The sequence below is a fragment of the Scyliorhinus torazame genome, chromosome 1, assembly GCF_047496885.1.
Source record: "Scyliorhinus torazame isolate Kashiwa2021f chromosome 1, sScyTor2.1, whole genome shotgun sequence".
Taxonomy (NCBI): Eukaryota; Metazoa; Chordata; class Chondrichthyes; order Carcharhiniformes; family Scyliorhinidae; genus Scyliorhinus; species Scyliorhinus torazame.
The window spans coordinates 200,783,598-200,802,334 of NC_092707.1; the positions used below are offsets into that span (position 1 = coordinate 200,783,598).

Below are 18,737 nucleotides of genomic sequence, written 5' to 3' on the forward strand. Positions count from 1 at the left end.
TGGTTGTAATTTCTTCAAGTTAACAATTTAATTTTCATTGCAGCATAGAATGTCATCTTCAATTAAAAATCTGCATGGTTACTCAAAAGTGAGTGCTGTCACACTCTTAATCAAAATCTTAGGACATCACTTCAATGTTTCTGTTCTTGGTTTTGATTATTTTAAGTGCTACTGCTTCATATTTTCACAAGGGTATACCCACCAGTTGGGGCAGATGGGCGATTGCAATATTCAGCACTTAAACACCGGACTCCACAACAGGTATTTATATAGTCGAGCATTGCACACAAAATGACAGTCATGTCTCAAAGAGGCACATGGCAGGTCCCAGGAGGTTAGCTGTAGGAAGTGAAGAAACAAAAATGCAACTTACGAAACATAGCTTGGTCTTGATCAACTTAATCTGACAGGATTGTTGTACACCGAGAATATGACCACAGGTAGCACAAGTTCTCAGCTCATGACTTGCATTTTTCCTTGGAACAGGCCTTTGTTTCTATAAACTGAGCTTATAAGGGAGAATAACAGCAGGGCAACCCTGCATTGGAAAATCCATCAGCAGATACAACATAGCCAATGCAAGTTTTCTCAGGAATCAAACCTTCCCATAAGAACTGATACACAAATGCAGGACTGGCGTTTTGAGAGATTTGTTTTTTTATATAGGAAAGACACCACTTCCAACGAAGGTTCTGTTAGTTCTAGGACTGCAAGGATAGGCCATGTTTATCCTGGAGGATTTTCACGGTGGCAACAAATGCACTGGGTGGGGGCAAAAATAGAGAGAAAATAAAATCAGTTATATACTTCAGCAAACTTCCAAATGATGAAAGTTGTTCGCACACAACAAACCTATATAAAAAGAATGACTTACTGAATCACAGATAAAATTAGGTCAATTAACCCATTACTCAATTAACTTGAAAGTGCAGCTAGTGGAAAGATGTCAGAAGGGGAAGGGTCAGTGCAAGTTGGAAAGCCCCAGATGGAACAGTTGATGGCCTTCATCAAGGAAGAGTTCCACCAGCAGAGGAAGGAGATGCAGGAGGATCGATCGAAGGCCATGGAAGTGGCTGTGGCACCCCTGAAGGGCTCGGTGGAGAGGGTGGAAAAATGTCTGGAGGGGCAGGGGACGCAGATCTGAGAGATCGAGAGGGTGATCTCTGAACACAGCGATAGAGTGGTGGCACTTGAGGCTGAGATGGGACTCTTAGGAGACCTTTGCAAGATGTTGAGAGTAAAGGTGGAGGAACAGGAATACAGGTCGAGGAGGAAGAATCTGCAAACAGTTGGCTTGCCTGAGGGAGTGGAAGGTGCACATGCCACGAGATACATTGAGGATGCTGGCGGGGCTGGTGGCGGAGGGGGTGCTGGACAATGCCCCCCGAGGTGGACAGAGCACACAAGCCTCTGAGACAGAAGCCAAGAGCCGGGGAGCTGCACAGGCGTGATCGTAGAGAAAGAGAACATCTTGTAGTGGGCTAGGGGGAAATGGAACTGCGAATGGGAGGGGAACCAAGGTCCGAATATACCAGGACATTGGAGCTGAATTGGAAAAACGGCTTGCGGGGTTCAACAGGTACAAGGCAGTGTTATATCGACGGCAGATCAGGTTTGGGGTGTTCTACCCGGCAAATCTATGGATGACTTATGAAGGCCGAGAATATTATTTTGAGACCCCAGATGCGGCCAATGACTTTATCAAGGAACACAAACTGGGGGAGAATAGAATAATTTTGGGAGACGGAGGTGTTGGCACTCTGGAGTAGTGGAGAATACGAGTAGAGTTGGGGTTGGAAGGAGGGGGGCTTTTTCTTTTCCTCTGATGTGGAGGGGTTTCCTTCTTTTTTCTGTTGGGTTGCCAAAGGGCAGCAGGGGTGAAACCTTTGTGGGGGACGGCTGCTTTGGCTGTGTTTTTTCTTTTTGTTTGTCTGTGGGAGAGATGACCTGCGGTTCAAGGTGAGTCTTTGTTTTGGTGAGGGAGGGAGAAGTCCGCGGGGAGCCTTCTTCACAGAACAAAGAGGTGTGGATGGGGGTCAGTAAGAGGAACCTTTGGGCAGGAGTTGCACGCTAGCAGGTAATGCTGGTGAATGGAAGTATGGTGAATGGGAGAACACTGAGAGAGGTGGCCATGGGGGGGGGGGGGGGGGGGGGTATGCGACGCAGTGAGGTTGGAGAAGAAACATGGTCGGGGCGGAGAAAGAGGCCATCTTGGATGGGTCAGGTACAGGGTGAAATTAACGGGGGTAGAGCCGAAAGGGGAGGATGGCAGACAGTCGAGGGGAATGGAGGCGCAAGCCCCCGATAAGGCTGATAACATGGAACGTGAGAGGGCTCAATGGACTGGTGAAAAGATCGCGGGTCTTTGCGCACCTAAGGAGTTTAAAAGTGGAGGTGGTCTTTCTGCAGGAGACATACCTCCGCATGAAGGACCATGTTAGGCTAAGAAAGGGATAGGTGGGTCAGATTTTCCACTCGGGGTTTGATTAAAAGTTGTGGGGAGTGGCTATTTCGATGAGCAGGAAAATGCGGTTTATGAACACGAAGGACCCGGGTGGAAGATATGTGATGGTGAGTGGAGTATTAGAGGGACGCTAGTGGCACTGGTAAATGTGTATGCACCAAATTGGGACGATGTAGGTTTTATGAGAGAGTTGCTGGCAGCGATCCCAAACCTGGCCACGCACCAGTTGATTATGGGAGGAGATTGTAATTGTGTCCTGGAGCTGAGGGTAGATATATCGAGCCCTAGGTCAATGGGTAGGGTACGAATGGCAAAGGTTTATGGAAAGATGGGTATGGTGGACCTGTGGCGCTTCAAGAACCCAGGAGGAACTCACATGTTTATAGGACTTATTCAAGAATCAACTTTTTTTGTGGTGAGCCAGGAAGTTTTGGTTGGGGTGGAGGGGGCAGAGTCCGTGGGGATAGTAATCTCGGACCATGCGACCCACTGGTAGTGGGTGCCTGGAACTCGCTACCAGAGGAGGTGGTGGAAGCAGGGACGACAGTGACATTTATGGGGCATCTTGACAAATACATGAATAGGATGGGAATAGAGGGATACAGACCCAGGGAGTGTAGAAGATCGCAGTTTCGTCGGGCAGCATGGTCGGCACGGGCTTGGAGGGCAGAAGGGCCTGTTCCTGTGCTGTACATTTCTTTGTTCTTTTGAGATTCGGCTTAGATTGGGACGATGACAGGGAGGGTGGTAGGACAGCTGCGTAGGGCTGCGTAAGGCTAGGGGCGTGCAGTATCCCTCTTCCAGGTACAGATCCCTCACCTTAACCAGCCCCACTTCTCTCCATTTCCAAACATACCTGGGACCTTCCCCAACTTCATACCCCTTATACTGTCCAATAACACCCTCAGCCCCAAGGGCTCCCTGTTGGAGTGACTGGTACTTCCGGATGTAGAAGGGGAGGGCAGGATTGGAGAAAAAAACGGGTGGCTGGGATTGCAGGGAGGTGAGCAGGTGCTGAAGATCAAGGAGAAGTGGGAGGGGGAGCTGGGAGGGGATTTAAACTCGGGAGTATGGAGTGAGGCGTTACAAAGGGTAAATGCGATCTCTTCGTGCTTAAGGATGAGCCCGATACATTTCAAGATGGTACACAGGTACATATGTCTCGAGCAAGAATGAGTGGGTTCTTCCAGAGAGTGGCAGACAAGTGTGAGAAATGTGAGCGGGGACTAGCGATTCGCGCACATATGTTCTGGGGTTGTGAAACGTTAAGAGATATTCTGGGCAGGAATATTTGCAGCGCTAACAACGATAGTGGGGGAGGAGGTTGAGCTAGACCCTTTGGTGGCGATATTTGGGATATCAGAGGCCGGAGATGATGAAGGAGAGGAGGGTCGACGTTGTGGCCTTCACCTCTCTGATTGCCCGGCGAAGAATTGTGTTGAGAGTGACGGTCAGTAACGCCATCGAGGGTGGTGGTCTGGCTGGGGGACTTGCATGATGTTCTTCAGTTGAAAAAGATCAAGTACAAGTTGAAGGGTTCAGTGGAGGACTTCGAGGCAAGGTGGGGGATGTTTGTGGCCGTGTTTGAGAAGCTGTTCGTTGCCAGGATGGGGGGGGGGGGGGGAATTTGTACAAACTGTATAGTTGTGTGTTGGGGAGTTTGCTCCCCGAATTGTTTATGTTGTGTAACCTTTTATGCAAGTTCGGAATAAAATACATTTTTTTAAAAAGCCACACAGCATCCTAATTTGGAATTATATAGTCGTCGTCGTTCCTGCACTGTCGCCGAATCAAAAACCTGGAACTCCCTCCCTAAAACACTGGGTATTCCGACACGACAAGGACTGCAGCAACTAAAGAAGGCAGCTCATCCCCACCTTCTCAAGGACAATAAATGCTGGCCTAGCCAGCAGGAACTACATCCCATGAACGAATGTGAAAAAAAAATAATGACCTAGTCTTATGTGCTTACGGCACAATTCCACAATCTGCAGGTGATAGGAAACTTGCAAGTATTCTGAACAGTGAGGAGGATAGTGTAGAACTTCACTATGGAATGGGTGGGCAGGTGGCAGATGAAGTTCAATGCAGAGAAATGTGAAGTGATTCATTTTGATAGGAAGTACATGGAGAGAATATAAAAATAAAAGTACAACTCTAAGAAGCAGAGGGGCATGTGTGCACAAGTCATTGAAGATGGGTTGGGAAAATGGCTCATAATGTGTACAATATGTAATGCTTTATTAATAGAGCAAGGAGGTTACTTTGAACTTGTAGAAGACACTATTTTGGCCTCATCTGGAGTATTGCATTCAGTTCTGGGTGATGCATTTTAGGAAGTATGTGAAGGCATTGGAGAGTACAGAAAATAATTTGGTTCAGTGGTTCTGTGGTTCAGGACCATCAGTTGCAAAGATAGTCTGGAGAAGTTAGGAATTTTTGCCTTGGAGAAGAGAAGGAAGAGAGATTTGATATACAATAGATGTAGTGGTAATGCCATTGGACCAGTAATCCAGAGGCCCAGGCTAATGATCTGGGCACATGGGATCAATTCCCACCATGACAGCTAGTGGAATTTTAATTAAATTAATAAATCTGGAATATATGTATAAAATATTAACATAAATAATCTGGAATATACATAAAGCTAGTCTCAGTAATGGTGACCTTGCAACAATCATGATTTGATTGTTGTAAAATCCCATCTGGTTCACGAATATCCTTCAGAGAAGGAAATCTGCTGTACTGCCCTGGCCAACACGGGACTCTCGACCCACAACAATGTGGTTGACTCTTAACTGCCCGCTCAGTTCAAGGGAAATTCGTGATTCAAAACAAATGGTTGGGGGTGGGGGGTCACGTGATGTGAGCATGAGGGCGGTTGCATTTTCGTGAGCCCCGGCTCTGTTCGTCTTTTAGTCCTTCACATCATCCTGCACACTTCATATTTACTTTCCCTCGGCTTCCATGACTTGCACCATGTCCCTGGAAGTTCCTTGGTTTTTTTATTTTTTTTAAAGAGGAAGAGCGAAGATGAATGCTAGAATCCTCATTTGTTCGTGGCGGTCGGAGTGGTGTGGGGTGAGGCGCGGCTTGTAGTGTTGCAGTTGCTGCTGAGGGCACCCTCACCTTGGCGGTGCTGTGTGCATCTGGAGGAGGGACCCCATCGAACATGTTGCCTCGGCTGAGAATTTTGGCTTTGTGGTGCATGTCTTTAGAGCACACTTCAAAGGATTGCAGGGTAGCTTTAGAAGAGCGGTAGAGGACCATGATAGGGTTCTTGCACTCAAAAGGGCACCATCCCTGGTTAGGGGCTGCCCTAGTGTGGAAATCCTGCTGCATGGTGTGACGTTTATCCTGACAGGTTTGGGAGATGGGGGTCAGGTGGGGTGTCCCCAGCAAGAGGTGAGAGGAGAGTTCCCAATTAAATTTGAGAATTGGTTGCCAAGCTTTGGGAATCTTGATTTGGAGGCTGTGCGCATCAGATTTGATGGAGCACAATGTACACAGTCTTCGAGGCCAGGGGCCGATAGGGCCCATCGATCACTGGTCCTATATTGTCCTATTCTCAATGCCAGTGATGAAGGTGACCCAGCGGGTAAAGTCAACCCCACCCTCCCAGCTAGGGTCTAAGCTGTGGACCATCTTGGCGTCGGAGAGATGGAATGATAGAAGTGATAGTGCCTCTTGCTGCAATCATTTGAATCCTTGAGAGATCCTAAAGCCGAGAGAAAGTAAATATGAAGTGTGCACCAGGATGATGTGAAGGACTAAAAGACGAATAGAGCTGGAGCTCACGAAAATGCAACCACCCTCATCCTCACATCACGTGACCCCCCACCCCCAACCATTTGTTTTGAATCACGAATTTCCCTTGAACTGAGTGGGCAGTTAAGAGACAACCACACTAAAGAGTGCTCGTTTGTCCTGCCTTTTCCTTTGCCTTCTCTTGCGACATGGAAGATGTCATTATCCTGCAGTTCTTCTATAATCCTGAACATTCCACCCTACTGATCATGTTGTTGCATTTTTGTTGCTTTTGTTTCCCCCTGTAGGAGAATGCGAAAGATGGGCATTGGCCTGTGCCGTTGATTATCCTGTAGTCAATGATGAGAAGTGTGAATTGTGCAGTTTTACTCTTTTGGTTATTGTGGATGAAGAGGAGTTGAGTTGGGGAGGGGTGAACGGCTGTATGGTTGATAGGGTTAGTTCAGTCCTCACTGAGATGGAGGATAGCCCCCAATTAAAGCTAATGCGTTTTGGCTTTTTCTTTTAGATTTATATTTTCTTTACATTCTTTGAATTAAGAATACGTGCCTTTGTCCTTTGTTGGCCCGGGCAGAGTTTGTACCCTGGGGTGGACTGGGTTACTTCTGACTTCTCCTGGAGGTAGAGTTTTTCCTTTTCTCCGCTTGGGTCTTTCTCTTTGCTCCTCTTCTGAGCTATTATGGTGGTTGGGTTGCGAGGTGGGAGGTTAATCTGGGTATCCTTTCTGCGGGGTGGTCGCCTTGACCTAGGCTGGATGTTCCTTTCTTGGGATTTTATAATTTTTTCTCTTCGTCCAGGTTAGCATTATGTTGGTTCTTATCCTGATCTGGTTTATGGGGTGGGGGGCTCCCTAGTGGTGAGTTGGCCCTTCCTCCCAGGATGCCCGATTGTTGGGTATGTTGACGGTTCCTCTCCTCCTCGGACTGGGGCCTCCCGTTGCTGCAGCTGGAGCTATCATTCTCTTATGGTGCGTTGCCCTGGACAGGATTGGAAAGGTACAGGTTCAGCAGGCTGAAGGTTTTTGGGGGCATAGTTTCTGGTGTGTCAGCTGGTGCTCGGCCAGGCCTGGTGCTGTGGCTGTTGCCCCCTAAGGGCTCGAGATGTCCCTCTGAGGGTATTGCGGGGGATTCCTAGGTGGCTGGGTTTTGCTCTTTGCCTCTCTGATAGGGGCTTGGGGATGGTTTGGATTCTATGCCTTGGTGGGTATCCTGTTATTTTCCTGGGGGAATCTTGTTGATTAAGTGGTCTTTTCGCCTCTTCACTGGTGGGTGTTGTCATTTGGTGGGATAGTTTTGGTAGGTTTTATTTTGCCCTGCTTTTCTACCTTGGGATGCCCTGAAAGCTTGATCACAGGCTGAACATGATGTTGTGGATGCTGGTCCATGCTTCACAATTGTATGGAATAATTTGGTTCTGCCCTGGGTCTGTTTTGGGAGTTTAGTTATGTTGCGTTGTATGCACGCAACTCCCTTAGATTTGGGGTTTCTGTGTATTTTCTTTTGCAAGGCGAATCCACTCTTGGCTTCTACATGGGTGCAGATGGATCTAGTATCCGGAAAGAGGCTGCGATGGGTTGCTGGGTGCGCACCCAATCATCGCGTGGTAAGTTTATCCTGATTTGATTCAGGTTTGTGCGGCATGGGAGGGTGTGCACCATTTTGTCATATTTTCATGATCCTATCCTGTTTCGCCCTCGGTCCTAGCGGGGCAATAGGAGCATCTAGTTTTGTCTAATGATTGTACTGAGCCAGTTGTGATATTGTTCTCCTGTTTCCTTCTGTACCCGTATAGGTTAAGCCGTTTTTGTTGTTTTACCTCCTTGCTTATGGGGATGTATTATTTGGTAACTTTGTTGCGTTATTCTCCAAAATGTAAAATCTCAATAAATATACTTTGTTCAAATATTCAAAATCATGATTGATCTCGAGAGAGTAGATGCAGAGAAACTGCTCCCACTCCTAAAAGGATTGAGAACAAAAGGGCACAGATTTAAAATAATTAACAAAAGATGCAGAAGCGATATGAGGAAAAGCATCTTTATGCAGCACAGAGGTTAGCACAGTGGTTAGCACTGCTGCCTCATAATGCCAGGGACCTCCGGGTTCAATCCCAGCCTCGAGTGACTGTCCTTGTAAAGTTTGCACTTTCTCCCAGCGTCTGTGTGGGTTTCCACTGAGTGTGATTGGAGGAGTTGGAACAGCTATTCTGGCTGGTCCCAGCACCTCTATTGAGCGGAGGCCATTTTGACAAGAAAGGTCAAGACGTGCAAGTCAGTGAGTGAAGAACTCCGGTGGATTTAACATCACTGAAGAAAAAAATCATTGGGCGAGGGTTATGGAACCTCATAGGCAATGATATAATCTAAATCTGACAAGGAGAGTAACAATGCTGCTAAAATCCATCACTTCAATCATCAGTGTCAGGGTGCTGATAGCTGTCCTCTGCAAACAAGAAACTCAAATGATCAGAACAATGATAACAACAGAACCAGTGGCAACTCCCGTGATTCAGGAAGGCAAGAAATGGATTCTTCAGTTAATCTACCCATAGGGACTAAGAATCCTACCAGACAGGAGATTTTTATGGATATTTTCAGTTTTAAGTCGAGGTGAAAACTGTCCTGCCTTCTACTGGATTCAAACCATTTGGTAACTGCATTGCTACTTTTGTAATCCTTTTTTAAAAATAAAAATTTAGAGTACCCAATTCTTTTTTTCCAATTAAGGGGCAATTTAACGTTGCCAATTCACCTACTGTGCATATTTGTGGGTTATGGGGGTGAAACCCACGCAGACACTGGGAGAATGTGCAAACCCCGCACGGACAGTGAACTAATTTTGCAATCCTGTCTCTTTTCTTTCCCTTTGGGATGGTGTGTAGTTCATACCCGTTTAAAGTAAAGCCCCATAATTCCCAAGGAGTGAAATATGTGTGTGTCAGTTATTTTGAAAATAAAAGCTTTTGGCTCATACTTAGCCCTGTTGTATCCTTGTGCCATTTTAAATAATGTGGTATCTAGGAATTTAAACCTTTCATTATGTTGTGGCTTTAAGTTTAATGGATTGATGTGGATTATTGAGGATATTGATGAGCTCTTCCAACTCTGTATCTGAGTGAATCCAAATGCCCCATGTGTGTCATCCGGATATCTGTAGTAACACATGGGGGCGTGGAACATTTCTTACTCTCCCATCTCACTCTGCTACATGTATGTTTGCACGGGCTGGAGCAACTTTCTTACCTAAAGCTGTGCCTTTGATTGGAAGATAAAATTAATTACAGAACGCAAAATAGTTTCCCAAGTGTAATAACAGGATTACAGTTTCATCTGGTCTATCAGACCAGGGAAATTTCTTAAACATATTTCAAACAGCCAGCTAACCTCTGTCTGTTTCTATAGTTGTGTGCAGACTTTCAATGTCGTAAAAAGTATGAAATTGGGGGATATTGTTTATGAGTTCATCACCTCTATAAAGTTTGTGTCTTTAACATGGGTGCTTTTGTGCTAAGGGGTTCCAATCTATGTCCCAAGAAAGCACAAATTATCACATGAGAAGGTGGATTAGCTTGGGGGGAGGAACACTGAAATTGAAGTATATGTGAATTAAACTATTTGTTATCTGATGGTTAGCTTGGTGCTGCAGAATTAATTTGTACATACAGCACATGGACTATTCATGACATCTCCAGTGTGGCGACTAGGGGCTTTTCACAGTAACTTTGTTGCAGTGTTAATGTAAGCCTACTTATAATAATAATCTTTATTATTATTATATTACCTAGTCTTACAGCACATTCATGGGCAAATTTGCGAAAGCTTCTGGTGAGTTTAGTCCATGTGAAATTGAAGGATATTTGCATCAGGGGATTTGAAGCCATTTTGGACATTTCATGTCAGTGTCAGCCACTCTGTGATTAGGATGTAGAATCATGGAATAGTACAGCACAGAAGTCCATGCGGACTCTTTCGAAGGGGTCACTGTTTAAAAGTAAGGGGTCGCCCATCTAAGACAAAGATGAGGTGAATTGTTTTCTCTCGGGGAGTAGCGAGTCTTTACAATTCTCTTTCTCAGAAGGCAATGGAAGCAGAATCTTTGAATACTTTTCAGACCGAGCTAGATAGCTTCTTGATAAGCAAGGGGTGAAACGTTATCAGGGGTAGGTGGGAATGTGGCATTGATCTTATAATCAGATCAGCCATGATCTGGTGGAGCAAGCTCGAGGGGCCGAGATGTAGGTGTACGTACATATGATGTTCAATCCAGTTGGTCCCTATATCACTGAAATTTTCTATCTTCAAGTATTTAGTGAAGTTTCTTTTTGAGGTTCCTGTTGAATTTGTATTCACCACCCTATCCGGCAGTGCATTCTAAATCTCAACCGCTCATTGCACGAGCTTTTCCTCATGTCACCTCTGGTTCTTTTGCCAGTCACCTTTGAACTGTGCGCTCTACTTATCCATCCTTCAGGCACCAGAAACTGTTTTTCTTTATTAAGTTAAAGTTAAAGATTTTAATAATACGTTTCCAGTCCTTGGTATATGTACCACCTTTCCAATCTAAAAATGGAAACCCTTAAATTCAAAACAAATACAGTAGGTTATGGTATTACAGGACTGCATCACCAATATGAGATGGGGGGGGGGTGAACGAAATATTATCTATTCAAAACATAAAATAGATGCTCACCAGCCAGGCCTGATGATGCTGTATTTCCCAAGTGTGCCCAAGCCAACTACTGTTGATCCCAACCGACATTCAGGGTTCATCATGTTGCCAATAGGTCCACCGTCAACAACAAGACCCAGCAAAGGCCAAAGGTCCCGAAATTCCTGCAGAGGTTTAGGAGAAAAATTTTCCATGATCATGGTCCCTTTTCTACTCACAACTTTTATGTATGTATAAGCAGAATAATTGACATCAGTAATGAACAGGAACGGAGGAGAGGGGGGGGGGGTCGCTGGAGTTCAGAAGAATTGAGGAGGGTATCACGTAGAAACTATGAAATTCTAAAAGGACTGGAACAGGTAGATGCAGGAAGGGTGTTCCCAATGGAAGTTCAGAACAGGGGTCACAGTATGAGGAAGCCAAGTAGACCATTTAGGACTGCGTTGAGTAGAAATTTCTTCACCCAGAGAATGGTGAGCCTGTGTAAGTCGCTACCGAAGAAAGCAGTTGAAGCCAAAACACGGTTTTCCAAAAAGGAGTTAGATATAGCTCTTGGGGCGAAAGGGATCAAGGGATATGGGGGGAAAAAGCAAGATCAGGGTATTGAACTTGATGACCAGCCATGATCATCAAGCTTGAAGGGCCGAATGGCCTCACCCTGCTCAAATTTTCTATGCTCTCTCAGGTGGTGAACACAGAAGAAAATTCAATAAATATTTGAAGGAAAACATTTTCAGGAATATGGAGATAGAGCAAGCAAGACGAACTGAATTGTTTTTCAAATGAGCCAGCATGGACCCAATGAGACAAATAACCTCCTTCTGTGCTGTACTATTCTATGATTCTAACCAGTGGTTGACAATGACATTGGATGTCCAAGATAGCTTCAATTCCCCCCCCCCCCCCCATTCTCCAAGTAAAGATCCTTCACAATACTCGCCAGAAGCTCACATAAACTAGCCCATGACATGCGCTACAAGACTAGGTAGTAGGAAATATCATAAGTCGTGCTTGAACACAATGCCAGAGGTATTGTACACTGAAAATTTCAAACTCGGGGAGAATCCCAACAAGAAACTCTTATAGAACATACAGAGCAGAAGGAGGCCATTCGGCCCACCGAGTCTGCACCGACCCACTTAAGCCCTCATTTCCACCCTATCCCCGTAACCCAATAACCCCTCCTAACCTTTTTGGTCACTAAGGGCAATTTATCATGGCCAGTCCACCTAGCCTGCACAATCTTTGGACTGTGGGAGGAAACCGGAGCACCCGGAGGAAACCCACGCAGACATGGTGAGAACGTGCAGACTCCGCACAGACAGTGACCCAGCGGGGAATCAAACCTGGGACCCTGGCGCTGTGAAGCCACAGTGCTATCCACTTGTGCTACCATGCTGCCCTGAAGTCAGGAGATAAAAGTCACTCAATAGTTTGCTAGATTTTGGTTTTTAAATTAATTGGGCCGATTATAGACGATGCAGACTGAGCCATTAATAGATCTGCGAGTGTTGGTTTCCATAGTAATCTAAAGTCAACAGTGAAAATTCAATAACAGTTTAAGTGAGTTTAGGTGATATGTACAGATAAGGGAAACAAAATGACTCACTACAGCCTCATAAATAAAATATTGTGCACTACTCAGAGACTTTTCCAGGTATTCGACACGGTTTGAAAATTCAGAGTTGCACATAGCAACAAGGCCATTCAGCCCCTCGAGCTTGGCCATCGACCCAATTACATCGTAACTGGCCTGCACCTTAACTCCAACTAGCCACATTGGGTTCATAATCCTTAATACACTTGTCCAACAAAATACATCTCACTTTTGACATGCCCATCGAACCAGTCTCAACAGCTTTTGAGGGAATTTATTCCAGATTTCAAACAACAAAGAACAAAGAAATGTACAGCACAGGAACAGGCCCTTCGGCCCTCCAAGCCCGTGCCGACCATACTGCCCGACTAAACTACAATCCACCAAACTTTGAGGAAAAGTGTTCCTTGTCATCACCCCTGAATTGCCTAGTTGTAATTTAAAGTTAAGGCCCCTTGTTCTAAACCTTCAGAAGAATTAGTTTCCCTGTACAACCAATCAAAGTGTTTAATCATATTAAACACCCAATTTAGACCACCCCGCAATCGTCTGTACTAAAGCAGTTACAAACCTATTCTGCCACAATTTAATCTCAACATCATTCTCATTGATTTGTACTACACCTGCTCCAAGGTTAACTTGCCGAATACCAATTCATATCCATGTCACCTTATCCTACAACTATAGCTTAACTTGAAAGAGTGCACTGGATAAACATTTTCTATTCAGCTTAGTATATTATACTCTATAATATTCCTTCTCATTTACCTCCTTTGAAGATTGGAAGACCAAATATCTTTTAGCCATTCCTCATAACCGTCCTCTGGCATTGTAGGGATTCTATTCGATGACACTCAAAGGGCCTTCGCTGTACTGCTTCCAGTCTAAGGAGGTGGTCTGCTCACCTCCATGATCACAACTAAGTGCAGTATATTGCCTGGGCTGCTCAAGTCTGCTCCAACGGTCAGTTTTTTTTCCTAGATCCATTTCCGCCTGCCTCTCCACCCATTGCCTCAGCAATGCATTCAGTCTTGGTGTCTTGCAAATGTCTAATTTTTCACTATAACTTTTACAATCACATATTACTTGTGCCTTGCGAAATGGAAAGAAGGACTATTGATTTATTTCCAATGACATCTGCTAGAAAGTTCAAAGAACAAGTCAAGCTCATCTATCAACAGCCACCTGCCACGTCAATACATGCTTCGACACATTGTCACAATAGAAAATAGTCAATATGACAATATTGGAAGGCTGTCAGAAGCCGAAGAACTGTGTTGAACAAAAAGCACTGCTTTTAGGAATCAATGATATGGAGATGCCGGTATAGGACTGGGGTGAGCACAGTAAGAAGTCTTACAACACCAGGTTAAAGTCCAACAGGTTTGTTTCGAATCACGAGCTTTCGGAGCACTGCTCCTTCCTCAGGTGAATTCCTCACCTGAAGAAGGAGAAGTGCTCCGAAAGCTCGTGATTCGAAACAAACCTGTTGGACTTTAACCTGGTGTTGTAAAACTTTCAGAATCAAGCCAACAAATATTTATTGAAGTTAATGAAAAGGCAAGTGATCAAATAGAGAAAGGACCTAAAACAAATTTCAGGTAATTTAACAGTGGTTACCAGTATTGAGCAACACCCACCTCTGTGGTCAGTGGACTGGTTTGAGAGCTGAGATTGGCACTCGTCAAAGCCAGAGGTTCACCACACATCTGTGCTAACTTCTGAATAAATGGATGCTTTGGAATACGTACTCCCACCAACTGCAAGCAAAATAAACAAGTTGGACACATTGGCAAATTCAGCATCACAAAGTGACAGCAATCTTTTTTTTTTTTAAAAAGTCTTTTTTTTTTTTTTTTTTAATTTAGAATACCCAATTATTATTTTTTTCAATTAAGGGGCAATTTAGCATGGCCAGTCCACCTAATCTGTACATCTTTTGGGTTGTGGGGGGTGAAACCCACGCAGACATGGGGAGAATGTGCAAACTCCACACGGACAGTGACCCAGGGCCGGGATTCGAACCCGGGTCATCAGCGCCGCAGTTCCACCCTCAAGTGACAGCAATCATGATAAAATATCAAGTAACAGACATTCTGAAGGGCTACTCTTTTTAATCTGGTCACAGTTCGAGTTTAGTGGCTCTCCAATAAACATATAGGAAAACCATGTGCCCAAGCACAAATTATTCAATTCATTCTTACGTCAGTGAAAGGGTTCAAATCTTTGTTCAGCTCGTCGGACCGCTTGAAAACCAATGTTACAGGTCCTGGCAGGAGATCTCTTAATACCTGATCAGAAACAGTGACTTTACAGTACCTGCGGAAACAAAGAAAAGTCCTCAATCCACAGAATATCTGCTAAGTAGTATTTTCTATACTACCATATGATAAAGGGTGATAATCTGTTAAAAAGATAATATTTAGAAACAGCAAAAGGGCCAATACGAAACATTTTTAGACCACTTTTATGCCATCTCTTCCACTTGTGCTACAGTGCGGGCAGCACGGTAGCACAAGTAGATAGCACTGTGGCTTCACAGCGTCGGTCCCAGGTTAGATTCGCTGCTGGGTCACTGTCTGTGCAGAGTCTGCACGTTCTCCCCGTGTCTGCGCGAGTTTCCTCCGGGTGCTCCGGTTTCCTCCCATAGTCTAAAGACGTGCAGGTTAGGTGGATTGGCCATGATAAATTGCCCTTAGTGACCAAAAAGGTTAGGAGGGGTTATTGGGTTACGGGAATAGGGTGGAAGTGAGGGCTTAAGTGGGTCGGTGCAGACTCGATGGGCCAAATGGCCTCCTTCTGCACTGTATGTTCTAAAAAAAAAAAAAACAGTTCTCTTCCAATCCCTTCTCTTTCCAGGGACACATCCAATTGTCCTGAGCCCATTTAGATTGTTGATTTTCCCATTAACCTATTGCATTACTCTAGGAGCTTCTGGAGTGACAAAACCTTCCAGGTATCCCTGCTTACACCCAACCAGCAGCTTACTTTCCTTGGTCCTTAAAGACCTTCATGAAATTGACCATTTGCTGGGATCAATTGCCCATTTACTTCATAATCTTTAAAGTTTGAACAAGGCCATCTCCAGAGAAGAGCCTGGTCTTCTTATGCCTGTACTTCGAAACTAAACAGAACCTTTAAAATCTGTTGAGTTATAGACAGGAATTAAAGAACAGTCTGAAACCATACAGATTCGCATGCACAATTACAGTGATATATCAGACAGTATTTTTAGATTCAATAAGTTCTGCCCTCTCACTCACTTATATATATCTTCAACATTTCCAACACATATAGCTAAAGGTTTTTTCTCATTCCTTCCTTTGATTTCATAAATCCTTCGGATGGCTTCAGAATTCTGCGCAAGGCAGGTGATTCCGTAGATTGTGTCTGTAGGAACTGCCACTACCTGACCACACTGGAGAACTTTTACAGTCTCTGCTAAGACCTCGTTCCAATCTGGGGGAAAAGAACAGTTGCACTTTGAGTTGTAGTTTCATCAAACGTTGCATTGGTGAAAACAAGCAAGCATGTAATCACATGCCTGTTCAAGCCAACATTCTTGTACAATGGCGTGCTGATCACCTCAAAGGTGTTTAGGAAAATCAAGGCGGGCCAGAACCCATTAGTCCAATGATAGCAAAGTAAAATATTGCAGACACGCGAAACACTCAGCACCTTTGTAGGGATGAAACAGAGTTAACATTTCAGATTAAAGATCCTTCATCAATGCTGGAAAAAAGCCCACAGGTTTTATGTAAGTACAGAGGCAGAGAAAGGGTGGGTCGGAAGGGAGATAACAAATGGGAACGTGTGATAGGGTGGAAATGAGGAGAGACTGATTGTCAAAAGAGATGCAAGGCAAAATGAGAAGTAAAGAAATAAAAGATAGGTTGAGAAGGGGTGTAAAGTGGAATAGCAGAATCATTGCCAAATAATTGCCCTCTGATGAACATCTCTCCAGTGTTTCAACTCTCCCAGCCTTGCATCCAATTGGGTTCTCTAAAGTTTACATCTCTATTGCCCATCTTAAGAATTATGCCAGTACCAGGTCAAGAAACATAGAAAATAGAATCAGGAAGAGGCCATTTGGCCTTTCGAGTCTGCCCTGCCATTCATTGAGATCATGGCTGATCATCAAGTTCAATACCCTCATTCCGCCTTCCCCCCCATATCCCTTGATCCCTTTAGCCCCATCTAATTCCTTCTTGAAATTACACAATGTTATTCTCCCCATGTATGCGTGGGTCTCACCCCCACAACCCAAAGATGTGCAGGTTAGGTGGACTGGCCACACTAAATTGCCCCTTAATTGGAAAAAAATTAATTGGGTGCTCTAAATTTATTTTTTATTAAAATTCTTCAAAAAAAAACATAACAACAGAAGAACCTGATACTCAGCCAGGAAAATGAGTATTACAGCACCATGCAACTACCAGAATGGTAGAAAGCATTTGCAGAGATCTTACAGAAACGTGGAACATAATTAGGGAAATGGAAAAGCTAAATTCAGAATATTGCTTTTAATTAAATTGCAAGAATGGAACAAACGACACTGTTAGCAAACGCTAAATTTAGGACTGATAGCAGGAGGTTTGTCCCACAAATACATGATTGGGCTTCTAGATACAATCCTGACAGCAAAGAACCCTGGAATTATTTTGGAAATTAAATTCCATAAGGTCTAGGAGCAGAATTGGGCCATTTGGCCCATTGAGTCTGCTCCGCCATTCAATTGTGGCTGATCTCATCCTGGCCTTAACTCCATCTTGTCCTTTATCCATAACCCTAAAACTATTACCTATTAAAAACTGTCGAACTCCTCCTTAAATTTACTCACTGTCCCAGCATCCACCACACTCTAGCGTAAAAAATTCCAGATTCACAACCCTTTGGGAGAAGAAGTTTCTCAACTCTGTTTTGAATTTGTTACCTCCTAATCCCAAGAACCTCTCATTCTAGAAATAAATTAGGTTGGGTCATCGTGGATGGGACAAATGGTCTTCCTGCATAATTTAAAAAATAAATTTAGAGTACCCAATTCATTTTTCCAATTAAAGGGCAATTTAGCATGGGCAATTTAGCATGGCCAATCCACCTAACCTGCACAACTTTGGGCTGTGGGGGGCGAAACCCACACAAACACGGGGAGAAGTTTTCCTGCATAATTAACCTGTGATTCCCGATCCATCTAAACTGCACATCTTTGGACTGTGGGAGGAAAGCGGAGCACCCGGAGTTCCCACGCTGACATGGGGAAAACGTGTAAACTCCACAGAAACTCACTCCAGAATCGAACCGGGTCATTGGCACTGAGACAGCACTGCTAACCACTGTGTCACCCCAGTCTGAATCAGAGATACATTTATAATTAATTCTGGTCTAACATAAGGCAGCCATATACACAAGACATCTATATGGTGTCTACGGGCTGGTTGCAGGATTATAGTCACAGCACCGGCCCAGCCCAGGTTAGCTGGAAACATCTGCCATTCTCCACTCCCTGCCTCCGCGGATGATGCAACGTGCAGAGCGCCCCAGCCTTGGTCAGGCTCCCCGATGGATCATAACATCCCTGGGAGTGGGCAGGAGGTAGACGAGCCCCGGGCATCTGGTCATGGCGGCCAAACTGGTAGCAACACCATGCTTCGTATTCCCCACCCCGCCCCACTTACCTCCAACTCCATCCCGAGGCTGCGGCCTGAGTGTAGGCCCAGGTCCCGGCGCTAGCCTGGCTCCGGTCCCGGCCGCCGGCAGCCACAGCAGGCGGGCCTGAACCGGTGCTTGGGCCACAGCCGAGGCCCAGCGTCGCTCGCCGTCCGCCGCCACTTGGCTCCTCATCAGCCGCTGCAGCACCCGCCAGGTCACCATGGAACCCGCTCCATGGCAACCGACTCCCGGCCCGGCTCCCGTTCCCAGGGCAACCGCTGATTCACAGCCCCGGGCGGCGCGCTGCTCACACTCACTTCCGCAATCAGCGCGAGGCTGCACTGGCTTCCCTTTTGCAGCAATGGGAACTCGCGAAGGAATGGATAAACATGCAGTGCAACAAAAATAAGTCCGCCTGACCCGTGCTGCCCTTGCTCACCATATTTGCATTCCAACCAATCGGCATTTCAGCATAGATTGAGAAAAGATGGGAGGCATGGAATTGTTGGGCCGAATGGCCTGCTCCTGTGCCACAATCCCAGCCTTTTCTGCTTCCTCTTACCAGGGAGGATGGTAGAGGTGGGCTGCCTCA

General features: G+C 45.2%; 1 protein-coding gene across 2 annotated transcripts; it reads right to left on the reverse strand.

Moving 5' to 3' along the window:
* Positions 1-3: 3 nt before the first annotated feature.
* yrdc (yrdC N(6)-threonylcarbamoyltransferase domain containing) lies at positions 4-18,499 on the reverse strand. Of its 2 annotated transcripts, none has more exons than XM_072501878.1 (6): positions 18,172-18,489; positions 15,760-15,955; positions 14,701-14,815; positions 14,137-14,256; positions 10,921-11,063; positions 4-762 (listed from the first exon to the last, which is right to left on the reverse strand). In XM_072501878.1, exons 1-6 carry the CDS (start codon positions 18,365-18,367, stop codon positions 702-704), a joined length of 831 nt encoding a protein of 276 aa, XP_072357979.1. In that variant the 5' UTR covers positions 18,368-18,489; the 3' UTR covers positions 4-701. The 2 variants fall into 2 exon arrangements, with proteins under 2 accessions (XP_072357979.1, XP_072357978.1); XM_072501877.1 differs by lacking the exon at positions 4-762 and adding an exon at positions 6,824-7,209 and having other exon boundaries at positions 18,172-18,499.
* Positions 18,500-18,737: the final 238 nt, after the last annotated feature.